The sequence below is a fragment of the Podarcis gaigeae genome (genome assembly GCF_964106915.1).
Source record: "Podarcis gaigeae genome assembly, chromosome: 2".
In the NCBI taxonomy this organism is placed as follows: Eukaryota; Metazoa; Chordata; class Lepidosauria; order Squamata; family Lacertidae; genus Podarcis; species Podarcis gaigeae.
Genome location: NC_139679.1, coordinates 39,810,366 through 39,823,027, shown reverse-complemented (window position 1 = coordinate 39,823,027; position 12,662 = coordinate 39,810,366). Strand labels below are relative to the sequence as shown.

The 12,662-nt window shown below is 43.3% G+C and overlaps 1 protein-coding gene across 1 annotated transcript in view; it reads left to right on the top strand.

Annotated features, from left to right (window-relative positions):
* Positions 1-12,662, top strand: part of MYOCD (myocardin) — a 220,826-nt gene that overhangs the window by 202,129 nt on the left and 6,035 nt on the right. The window contains 7 exon segments of the mRNA XM_083725808.1: positions 1,529-1,704; positions 3,085-3,210; positions 5,638-5,894; positions 7,234-7,387; positions 8,631-9,581; positions 10,631-10,744; positions 11,609-11,666. Coding sequence (XP_083581934.1) covers positions 1,529-1,704; positions 3,085-3,210; positions 5,638-5,894; positions 7,234-7,387; positions 8,631-9,581; positions 10,631-10,744; positions 11,609-11,666 — 1,836 coding nt within the window.

The following is a 12,662-nucleotide window of genomic DNA, read 5'->3' as shown; positions in this document are numbered from 1 at the left end:
AGTATGCTGAATGGCAGAGAAGCATCATCTGGCATAAGCCACATTGATTCGCGTAGAAGCACAATGGGTCGCATCTTTGCAGCATTTCTCAAAGGAGGTTGTAGGATGAAAAAAACCATGCAAGCTATTGATTTGGTGAATTGTTTGGGGGCACATTCTTGATGAGTTTCTTGGAGTATTCTCACCATGGTGCACAAGCAGCATTTGACCCCCCAATTATTTTTTTTGTGGGCTTCCAAGACACACACCCACACCCACACCCCAATTGTCTTTTTTAAAAATTGACTGCTCCTATTTCCCCACTCCCACAAATTCCCAGCTGTGACTCCAGAATGTCAAAAGGGTTTTTTTGTAACCCCAACCTCCAAGACTCTTAAAATGTGCCCTATATTTTTTTAAAATAGAATGACCTTGCCCACTTTTACACTTTGGCCACATCCACTTTGAAATGTGCATCTAAAAACAAATTTGCATTTTTAAACGAATAATCTGAACTAATACAGAGACGATGCAATTTGAAATGGGATGACGATTGCATTCTGCAGAGTTGTGAAATTTTGGGATAAAAACAAGAGCCTTCTAATGATGCTATCCTTGAAGGTTCTGGATTTATTAAAGATCTGCTATCTTGCAGGGGGGAGGGTCTGAAGACTGATGGGTACAAGCTGTGGCACATATAATATAGTGCCTCAAACAAAATTATGAACATCTTCAAAAACAGTTGAAAAGAAAGAAGATCCTCATTTTTTAAAAAGCAAAACCCAGTAAAATAGTAGCAATCCTGAAAATGTGTGTTCCACGGAGAATCAGAACCTCATGGGAAATCAGATAGTTCCAGTAACCAATGTTTGAGAATTATTTATTTATTTAAAGCATTTGTAATCCCGTTCTGCAGCTGAAAATGATTCCAGAGCAGCTTATAGAGCAATTAAGAAACATGGGAACCCTCAGGCTTCTGATCTAAAATGCAGAACTCAAAAGGAGGAAAGGATGGAGTGAGGAGGGGGAAAGCAAGCTGAAGCAGCAGTTCTTAAACTTACAAAATGTTCACAAGGGCCAGCTGGTGTGGAAACAGTTCAGGGAGAGGAGTCAAGGAGCTAGTCCCTCTCAATAATCATGCTTCCCATCTCTCCGTCTGATGCACTCAGGTGGGATGACTGCTCCCAGGATGATGGAGAAAGACCTGGTGGAGCTGGACCTTCAACAGAGCCAGTGGAACCAATTGCTGAATTCAGATTTTATTAGCACACCATTTACATGTTATCGAACCACTGCTTCATTAGTGGTTTTCTATAATAGTTCTCAGTTGAATGTTTGTCAACCATACTGAATTTGCTGCTTTGGTACTTGCCTTTGAGCACAAATAAATCACAGCTTTACCTACCTGACAGGAACAAGAAAGCGTACATCTGTGAATACTGTAGTGTGTTAAGATCACTTGTCTGCTTTGCCACATGTACACTTGTTAAAAACTTACTGCCATTCAGAATCACCTATCACTGAGTCTTTTTCTTCCTTCTTGCCACAGGTAACCAAGGAAACTTCTCTAAATCCTCAGATGCTTTTGCTTTTGAAGAAGATAGTAGCAATGATGGGCTGTCCCCAGAGCAGATCAGAAGCGAGGATTCCCAGGGATCCACAGAATCAGCAGCCGGAATCAAAATTTCAGAAGCAACGTTATCCACAATGTCAGGGGCAACTCAGGTAAAACGGTATTTCTTACTTTTGGACAGATGAGACGTCCTGATACTTTGGATTAAATTTGCAGAACCAAGCCACACCCACCTCCCACAAGCTCAATCCAGGTCAGAAAACATGCGCTTGGATTCAGCACAGTGAGTGTGCTTCCAAATCAGTCCCTCTGCTATAAACTTTTTACGTTTGTCTTCACCCCCAGTCAGCATCCAGTACTGGACAATGAGTACAAGAGCTTCTATTAGGAAAAAATGTCTGATGCCAGAGGAAGCATATTCCTCTCCTCGGGGCTGGAATAAGAACTCGTTGTGGGTAAAAAGATGCAATGCATGCCAAGATCTCTCTGAGGGCACTGCAGCCTATGGAGGAAGCCAGCTGTAAGGTCAGCCTCTGGTGGTTACATAAAACATGGGGGTGTCCTGCAAAGGATCCTGAGCCACTGTTAACCTGAACACGACATATTCTTGGCTTGGAGTGCCCTCCTCCATTCCGGCAGTTTTGTTACACAGTGTACTTGGCATGGGGCACCTCCATTTTCCAAGCACTTATGGCACAGAGCCCAACGATTCGTCCATTTGGTTTCCCTAATAACACTAGCCTGATAAATGCGATTGGTCTCAGCTGTGTAGAAATGCCATGGCAGGGAGTCCCGAGTCACCAGCAAAATATGCTGATTGATTATGATGGAGACTGAGAAATTGGGGGCCTCCAAGGTAGTTTTTGTTGATTTTTTTTTTAAAAAAACACATTTATTTATAGAATGTCCGTTACAGAAGAATTTTGCATTTATCAGTTGGTGGATTGGATTTAGCTAGCTAGCCGTTTTAAGATCAAGTGATTTTAGGAGTGTAGTTCACTGCTCTCACAGCTTGTCATCCATTTCTTTTACCTCCTTCAGTGTCAAGCCCATTTTATATGGAACCTTATCCCTATGGAAGACTGCCTTCTGTCGGCAATCCATGCTATTGCTTTAACATCTACCGTAGATCCTCTTGATTGCATAGAGCAGCCTTGCCCAGCCTAATACACTAAAGCTTGCTTTGAACTACAATCCCCATTGGATGTTGTGAGTTGTAGTCCAGTAACATCAGGTGGTCACTAGGTTGTTGAAGGCTGGTGCACATAGTTTCCAGGAGCATCTGATGCTGACAAGGAAACTTCCATCTTACGCTGCTCTAAATACAGATCATGGAGATGCCAGTTGAAAAAAGTGCTAACATGTAGTCCAGTCCTAGTTAAGGCTCCAAACAAGGTCAAGATCACTGGTGCTGATCAAGACTAGCATGGACCATTTCTGTAATAGTCTGTAAGCTGCCTGCATGTGGATAGGCTTCTTGAAAATGTGCATATTGATGTTTATTAATTTCCATGTATTTATTTTGATTCCAGGATCATTCCGTTGGCTCTGAAAATGATACGGCTGATATGACATCTCTGAGGAATGGCCAGCCAGAAAGTCCTAAACAACAGAATGGGCAACAAACACCTCCTGGCACTGTTACCACATCTGCAAAGGTATGAGCCTAACCTCCCACTACGTAGGAAGAAAAATTGTTAACATGGCTTATTGGCTAGACAACAGCTAGCACTCATCTGCAGTAAGGGGGGGGGGACTGGTTTAAATGTTTGGGGAGGTGAGTTACAGTGTTGGCTTTGCTTGGAGATGGGAGTCGCTAGGAACTACCCAGACAGTACCTCCTTGTGTCACAAAACTGGGTCCATTAGAATTCTGGGGTGAAAGTACCTGCAAAAGGAGCAAGCTGAGACTTTGATGATCTGTTGAAGCCAAGCTGTTTCCAACAATAGCGCCAACAGGACCTTATGTTAGATGGCTCATTCATCTGTCTCAGGAATTGTGGGATTCTATGAAGCTGTCATGGGCACTACAAAATACCCATTTCAGAGAGGGAAAATGGCAATACTCAGAAATATTGCCCCAGACAACAGAAATAATATCCATGCATACTCCAAACCAAACACTGGTATATTTTAAACTACTAATTTCCATTTATATTTTGATTTTTTTTTAAAGTTGCTGAACTTTTATGGATAATTTTAATGTATATTTAATATTCCATGTAAACCACTAAGTAACAGACAAACCACTTATGCACGTATCTCTTCCCAAAACATCTAGGGAAACTCTGCCCTTCAAAACAGACAAAATACTCCCTTGTCCCTCTAGGGCAACAAGAGGGCCCTCCATCCCTTTTCTTGTGATATTTAGAGAAAAGTTGGAAGGCAAAGCACTGCCCTATAGCTTTCCTTCTTTACTCCTTTCCTATGGAGGTGGACGCAGAGGCATTCTGGGGGAAAGGGGAGTAGCTGGATGCTGCCCAAGTTAAAAATGAAAGAAATATTTAAAAGCCGTAAAGCAACGATGGGCAACATGGTGTCCTGCCCATGTTACAGACTACAGCTCCAATCACCCTTGAGCACTGGTCATGCTAGCTATGGATAACGGGAGTTGTAATTCCGAACATACCTAATGTTTAAAAATGGTCACCGGGGAGGTGACCTGAGGACTGTCCCATGATGTTGGGAGCAGCAGGCCTATCTTAAGGCTGCGTTACATGTTGAGATTTTATATTTGGGTCAGAGTATCCAAGTACAAAATACACCAGTACTGTGACGATTGTAAAACATGCATTAGTATATTATTAGATACATATCATTTAAAAATTCTTGGAAGTGTCATCTGGGTAAGGACCAGACTGCTGCTTCAGACTGTTTTAAAAGGAATGTGTGGCTAATAAATATATAAACATGCCCTTTACAAATGATGTGGTGCCTGTATATTTTGTTCCTTGTACTCAACTACAGAAGGTCAGATGGGAAGAAGGGATGTACAAACACGTCTCAATTGCAATATTCATTTGCACTTTCTTCTGATGTTTTCCATTCCTATGCAATTGGTTTATTTTGCAAAAGTTTGTGTGCTGTTTCATTGCCTGCTGATGTGGAAATACTTGTAATTTCTAACATTTTTTTTTTATGTAGCACACATTAGACACATATATCTCAGCCATCAACAGATAACTTACAAATGAGTTACATTCCTTGTGTTTTCGGGGGGGGGGGGACCATGTTAGTATTTTGCAGCAAAAAAACTAGTCTTCTACTTCTCGCTACCTTGATTTCACAGTTCAATATAAACTTGTCATAGAATCAGAGTTGGAAGGGACCCTGAGGATCATCTAGTCCAACCCCCTACAATGCAGGAATATGCAGTGACCTTGGCATTATCAGCACCATGCTCTAACCAGCTACGCTACATGATAATCCTATCTTGCTTTTTTCACTCTTTTGCATCAGGGAGGAACAGTTTAGTTGTAAGTCAAGGTAACCCCAGGAAGTGTGGTTTTCCATGTGAAAAGAATAAGGAGCAATGCATTCCACTGGCTTTAAAATACACAAGAGGATACAGATTAAGTCTGAAATTGTAACCGTACTTGGAAGTCAGTGAGATTTACTTCTGAGTAGACATTGTTGGGATTGCAACATATTAGTGCATATAGGTGGCCTTAGGGCCTTAGAAACAAAGACAGTAAAGAGGCACCTGTATACATGATGATGTAAATAATATATATAGAAAAGCAATTTACATATCTATTTACACATAACATGTTCATGTGGTGTGGTTTTTTTTAAGTTTGTTGTAGATAATTAAGGTAAATAGTTTCCACAGCGAGTGTCTCTGCCAGTGGGGATAAAATGGGCAGATTAAATGAAATTTGCTTGATATTCTGTTTTCAGTGGATTCCTTCGACAACCCTAGTGAGAAGGGACATCTATTATGACCCCCCACAGTCTTGATACTATCTCCACTGACTTGCAGGCTGGCAGGCCCTGGGCACGGGAGCTCGCTAAACTTTCTAACTAACTTCAGTTACTCCATGTTGCAGATAATCTTATTGAAATTTTTATTTGTGCCCCATTTAGTCAAAACCATCGAGCGATAGCAAGAATCGCCACAAAAAGCCCAAGGAGATGAAGCCAAAAGTGAAGAAGCTTAAGTACCACCAGTACATTCCCCCAGACCAGAAGGCGGAAAAGTCCCCTCCTCCCATGGACTCGGCCTATGCAAGGCTCCTGCAGCAGCAGCAGCTCTTCCTGCAGCTCCAGATCCTCAGCCAGCAGCAGCAGCACCGGCACCAGCAGCACTTCAACTATCCGGGGCCCCATTCCATGCAGCTGAAGTGAGTTGGTAACGGAAAGGTTTCCTAGAGTGACCTTTCCACCTTACCCAGGTTTGATTTCTTGCCACAATCAATTTGGGGCACATTCCAGCCCATTAGTCACTTTTAAGCTCTGTTAATTTAAATAGGAAATTAAAGTGTGTGCTTAAGAGAGAAAGCCTCTCCCTTTTAAGCGTGGTCAACTCTTCCAAACTTCAGCAGGATTGTACCCTTCAGGACAACAGTGGTGATGCAGTAAATTTTATTGCAGAGCAACTCAGGTTGGTCAACCCATTGCACAAGTGCTATAAAACAGGCAAAGTGTAACTCCTCAGCAATAGCTCGCTTTTATTTTCAGAAAGGTGACCAAATTATACCAGCTGCTATTCAGATTTTTCAAGCTAAAGTGTCATCCCAGCTACTTTTTGGGGTCCCAATATGGATAGAAGCATATAATAGTGATTTAGATAAGATACACTCAAGTTTCTTGAGATGTATCCTGGGGCTCCTAAGTTCAATCAAGTATGAGACGATGTATGTAGAACTAGGTGTACACATGATGGAATATTGGATGAAGGCTAGCACTATAAAATACTGGCTGCGTTGCCATTTTTGCTGCCAACCTTTGAGTCTGCTCTCTGACTTGCTTAAGAACTCTTATACATCCAGATCGTTCCAGCTCTTACATAGCAAAATTAGATCTATTGGTATTGACTTGGAATCCTGGTATAATTCAAGTGAGCAATATATTTATTGCAATATTCAAACTAGATTAAGGGACATTCATCGAATCAGTTGTAAATAAAATTTGCTCCCCCAAGTTCTATGGTTTAAATACACCAGATAACAGGGTCACTTAAATCTCAAAATTAATAATTCTAGCCCAACGCAGGGCCTTTATGTGAGCCCAGCTGAACATTTCCCCCTCAGCTCTTGTCAAAGGCAGATATTTAAACATCCCCAGAAATGATAGACACTGCAGATGTTATTTGAACGTGCCAGACACTGTAGAACATATCCTTTTCTACTGTCCATTGTATAACCAGCTATGTAAACACGTGCTATCTCCTTTTTTGGGAAGTCTAACATCATGGCACAATGAAAATATCAGATTTGGCTGAGATTTTCTCAATAGTATCTCTTAGAGTGGTGACTGGCACTGTTTAGCAGGAAGAAATCCCAATGATAATTCTTGTAATTATATATTTTACATGGCTTTTATTTTTATATATGGATGTTTTATGATGGCCAGTACTTGTCATGCCTAATAAAGGTTTGGTGAAGTAAGTAAGAATACTGATATTTAAAAAGCAGAAGAAAACAAAAGGGGAAAAATGTTCTGCACTTTTATTTTTTACAGGCAACCCAATGAGCAAATGGCCAAAACCTCAAACTCTTCCCCATCGACAGTTGCCAACAGCCCTCTTTCCCCTGGGAAGGGAAGCTTTTCAGGGCAATCCTGCATTTCGTCTCTCAAGCCAGGTCCTCTCCCATCCAACCTGGATGATTTAAAAGTGAGTACTGAATGCAAAAGTTGATGAAAAGTATAAAACCTTCTGTGTGGTATATGAAACTGCATGTGGAGGCAGTGTGTTCCTCCAGCAAACACATGGTTAACACATGCACTTCGGTCAATATCCCAAATTAATCAAAATTCAAATATCACATAAATTGAAGCAGTCAAACACCACCATAAGATCAACAGACCAACTAGGGTCAGTGGACTGTAGAGAAGAGACCAAATTATTATTTGCCAAAGCTGACTTAGAACTAATAAAATCGGACATCGTAGCTTGTTTAAAAACAGATGGCAGAGCCAGTTCTATTTCAATAATATTCGTTGTTTAAGAATGCAAACCATTATTTTACTAACACACTAAATTAAAACAAAATTAACACAAAGGCAACCCTGGAACAAGAAAAACCCTCAAGCATTAAAAATAACATACGTTAAGAAATCAATTGAAACCAAGTTCCCTAAGCGAACACTTATATACACACAGGCACGTGCCAGAGGCACAACCTCAGGCAGCTGTTGCTGAAAATATAGGCCATCCACAGGAAGCAAAGTAATGGGAAGTTCAACAAGCTCTGATGTTCTGCCTAGTCTTCACCTGGAGGACTTGCCTGTGCCCAAACGGCTGCAGCTCCTAAGCAGGGACAGAAGAGTATCCTCAGGAGTAATGATGGTTGACTGGAAAGCATGCCTTCTGTTTCCCCCAAGTTTCTCAAGAAGCACTGCTCTGTCTATATCTAAAATGCAAGAAGGGCAGCCCAGGTTAAAACCAGCCACAAATTCATTAGGTGTAGGCAGTGCTATTTTTCTAGAAAAAGAGGTGCCAGAACTCACAATGAATGTCTCCCTTGTTCTCTTAGAATGGCAACGGAGCTCACCTGAGAGGTGCTGAAACTGAATTCCGGCTGAAAAATAAGCCCTGGGTGCAGACGTTCAGTCCCACTCCAGGCTTATTACAACTTGCATAATTTTAATTTGGACAGCATAGCACCTAAGGCAATAGAAATCATTAGAGATGTCCAAGTAATGTTGTGCTAAGCAGCACAGGGACAAACTGACGTATCCAGTCCAATTAATAGCAGCCATTTTGGAGCCCAAACTTTACCCAGCCCAACTCTTTGTCCGTGCAAATAATCTCTGGTTTAGATTTGGGTCAGGGTCCACTGTAAGCAGGTTGCTACTTTGCCACAAAGTTGAACTGAAAAGCGACCTTGCCACTGACTAAACGGCTTTCATTCCAGGTGTCGGAGCTGAGGCAGCAGCTCCGAATAAGGGGCCTCCCTGTATCAGGTACGAAAACGGCCTTGATGGAACGCCTGCGGCCCTTCCAGGAGTGCAGCGGGGGTTCTGTGCCCAGCTTCAATGAGATAACCACCGTCACCTTCCCAGTGACACCAACCAACTCTCTCTCCAGCTACCAGTCGCAGTCTTCGGCGAGCCTGCTGTCCAATGGCTTTTACCACTTTGGCAGCACCAGCTCTACTCCCCCCATCTCCCCAGCTTCCTCAGACCTATCGGTGAATGGCTCCTTGCCAGACAGTTTCAACGAAGGACCAATGTCTTCCCCCCATTTTGTCCTGCACCCTTCCCCTGTGCAAGGCGGGTGTGAAGAAAGCCTGATGGGAAGCATGAACGGCGCTGGCATCCAGCTCGATGTGGAAAGGGTTGACACAGAGAAAGACAAGATGCTGGTGGAAAAGCAGAAGGTCATCAATGAGCTGACCTGGAAACTGCAGCAAGAGCAGAGGCAAGTGGAAGAGCTGAGGATGCAGCTGCAGAAGCGCAAAAGGAGCCACGGCTTGGACGAGAAGCAGCCCTCTCCACACTTCTTCGGCTTTCCGATCAAGCAAGAAAACCCAGCGTCCAGTTGCCCCTTTGCCTCTAAGCAAGCTCCCTTGAAAGGCCAGGCTAGCAACTCGGACACACTGAGAAACTGTGGGACACCTCAGCTGCCCCATCTTGTAAATAGCCATTGCATGGAACCATCAGGACAGAGCGGCATACTGTCCTCCACATTCCTAAGCCCACAGTGCTCTCCCCAGCATTCTCCACTAGAGGCAGCAAAGAGTCCGCAACACATCAGCCTTCCACCCTCACCAAACAGCCATTACCTCCTCTCTGTGTCCCCCAGCACTCAGGGAGAAGGACGCAGCAGCTCTCCACAGCCCAGCAGCCATCTTCGCACAGCTCCAGTAAGAAAGCTACTTGTTATTATTATTATTATTGGGGGGTGCAGAGTTAGGGGAGGGTGTTAAAGCAGCTCCCATTCTATCCAGATTCCAAACTGCTCAGAGCTTCAAAGGCACTTTGAACTGTGCCCAGAATCAGACTGGGGGGGCAGTGCAATGTTTCAAAACTGGCAGGCTGTGTTCCATGTGTCCAGGCCCAGTTTACCTACTGTAGCTATTATTGCTTCTCAGTTGATGAAATACCAAACAGGAAAGGAGGAGTTTAATTGCCCGTCTTCCAGTGATTAAAATATACATCTGTTGGTTTGCATTCAAGTTGCAGAACGGCATTTCAAGGATGGTGGCATACACATAAGCAGAGTAGATTCAACTTTTTCAGAAGTCATTAAGAAACTGGACACTACCCACTCTTCCACATATACAGCTTAATTACCACCCTTGGTGTCCCTGTAACTCTCTCCTGCCCATTCAAAAGAAAGTATATCACCTAAGCCATGGGTAGGCAAACTACGGCCTGGGGGCCGCATCCGGCCCAATCGCTTTCTAAATCTGGCCCGCGGATGGTCCAGGAAACAGTGTGTTTTTACATGAGTAGAATATGTGCTTTTATTTAAAATGTACCTCTGGGTTATTTGTGGGGCATAGAAATTCATTCATTCCCCCCACCAAAAAAAATATAGTCCAGCCCCCCACAAGGTCTGAGGGACAGTGGACTGGCCCCCTGCTGAAAAAGTTGGCTCACCCCTGCCCTAAACAGGCAGCCTTTACTGCAGTTTTCTGCTAGTGGGTGGGGGAATTCAATATTATTTCAAAATTCCTTTGCAGAACTTTGTAAGTGCCATTATCAATGGCAAAACTGTTATTACAGCAAGGGAGATGGGCTTCCGGAGCCTTGACTTTTTCTCATGCTTCACTGGATTTGCAATGAGATCACCTCATTGACTGTTGATTTGTTCCCATGTGCAAGAGGTAAATTTATGGAGGCAACTGCTGAATAGCAGTCTTGGCCCAAGTTTGGCTTGATCCCTGTGATTGATTTTGGTTCCACACAGGTGCCAGCACAAGGTAGTCAGAAGTATTCCATTCTGTCTCCTGGCTTTTGCAAGTCAAATGCTGCCCTCCCAGATGGAAAGCAGCCACCACCCTACGCTGATGCTGTGAAACAGGTAACAGTCTGGTGCTTGGTAGGCTATGCTTGGCTGCAGATAGCTTGCTTTGATTGTTATGTACATCAAAGCCAATTGCAGATTTGAGAGTGTTGTGTGACCAATGAGTGAAAGCAGATGACTACTGACAGCCTTGAAAACTGAATTTATTGTTGTAGAAAGAGTTATATACAGTCAATTGGATTAAAAGCAAATGCAAATTCATTCAACCTCTTATTTGTTCAGACATTGAATAAGCAGCTGAAGTGATTCAGGTGACTTCTGTTGGAAGGACCATCTGAATTTTTAGAAGAAACAGAATGATCTCTGAATGAACTAAGTTTGCAAGCTACAGCTGAACACTTGGTTCAAAAAAGTACACACAAGAGCACTGCAGGATGGCCCCTAAAGAGGTAACTGCAGTGGGTCACACAAAGTTTGTGTGGGTTAACAGGAGCCAACGTAAGCATACTTACTAGGAAGTAAGTACCAATGAATGTGGTGGGATTTTATTCTAAGTAACATTAGTTACAGGTTGAACATCTGAGTGAAGGAGGGAGTTTTCATTCCACTTTGGGAGGGCTATTGATCTTGCTTCTCTGAGGCTTTTATGAACTATAACGGTATTAATTGTAATACATAACAGCCTACTATACGCACAAAAAACTGCTCAAGTATTGTAGGAGCCCTGTTTCAACTAGTTACTAAGGAATCATTGTTTATTTAACATGCCTGTCAAGGAGATTCTATCATCCTTATATGTCTGAGGCTTCAGCTTTCTTTTGAAAGCATCTCTCAATATCCATCAAAGCTGATTTTTCTAGTATAGTAGTGTGTGGCTCCAGTACCAACTTCCTAACATCCCTTGCTTTTTTCTTGCTGCAGCAGATGACCCGAAGCCAGCAAATGGATGAACTGTTGGATGTGCTTATTGAAACTGGAGGTAGGCGATATCCCTAAGGCAAGACTGTTGGTTCTGGTCAAAGCAAGTATGAGCGAAGTCTCTGGCTGCCCAAAGAGGGTGCACTGTGATCGCTGTGTCTGCACTAACCCCTAGCCCCAATGCTTTTCATTGCCTGAAGGGTGGTACCCAAAATGGCAATTTCAGAGAATTTCCCCTAGTCATAAGGTAAAGGTAAAGGAACCCCTGACCATTCGGTCCAGTCCTGGCCAACTCTGGGGTTGCAGCGCTCATCTCGCTTTATTGGCTGAGGGAGCCGGCGTACAGCTTCCGGGGCATGTGGCCAGCATGACTAAGCCGCTTCTGGCGAACCAGAGCAGCGCACGGAAACGCCGTTTACCTTCCAGCTGGAGCGGTACCTATTTATTTACTTGCACTTTGGCGTGCTTTCGAACTGCTAGGTTGGCAGGAGCAGGGACCAAGCAACGGGAGCTCACCCTGTCAAGGTGATTCGAACTGCAGCCCTTCTGATTGGCAAGCCCTAGGCTCTGTGGTTTAACCCACAGCGCCACCTGCGTCCTTACCCCCTAGTCATAGTAAGCCATAATTTGAGCCCAATGCCTACTGCTAAATGTAACCATGGTCATAGCCTATGAAAGAAAGTGCCACTCCCAAAGTGCATTTTCTTGATGGGCTTATTTTAAGCAACCAGATGTGGCCCTCAGACTGTCACTGGACCCCAACTCACATCAACCCCAGTCAGCGATGATGGGAGATGAAGCCCAAAATCTGGAGGGCCACAGTTTAGCCACCCTTGCACTAAAATAGATTGTGTGGTCTTAACAATCAGAATCTGATATAAGCATACAGGAATCTATCTGTCTGACATTAACCTGGAAGTAACTGCAAGGGTGGCTGAGTTTTGGTCAACAGTATCTCGAATGGCACTATTTAGTGGGAAGAAATCCCAATGAAAGAAATCCCATTTTTATATAGTTTACATGTCTTTTTATTTGTATATATTTTAAATTTTATATA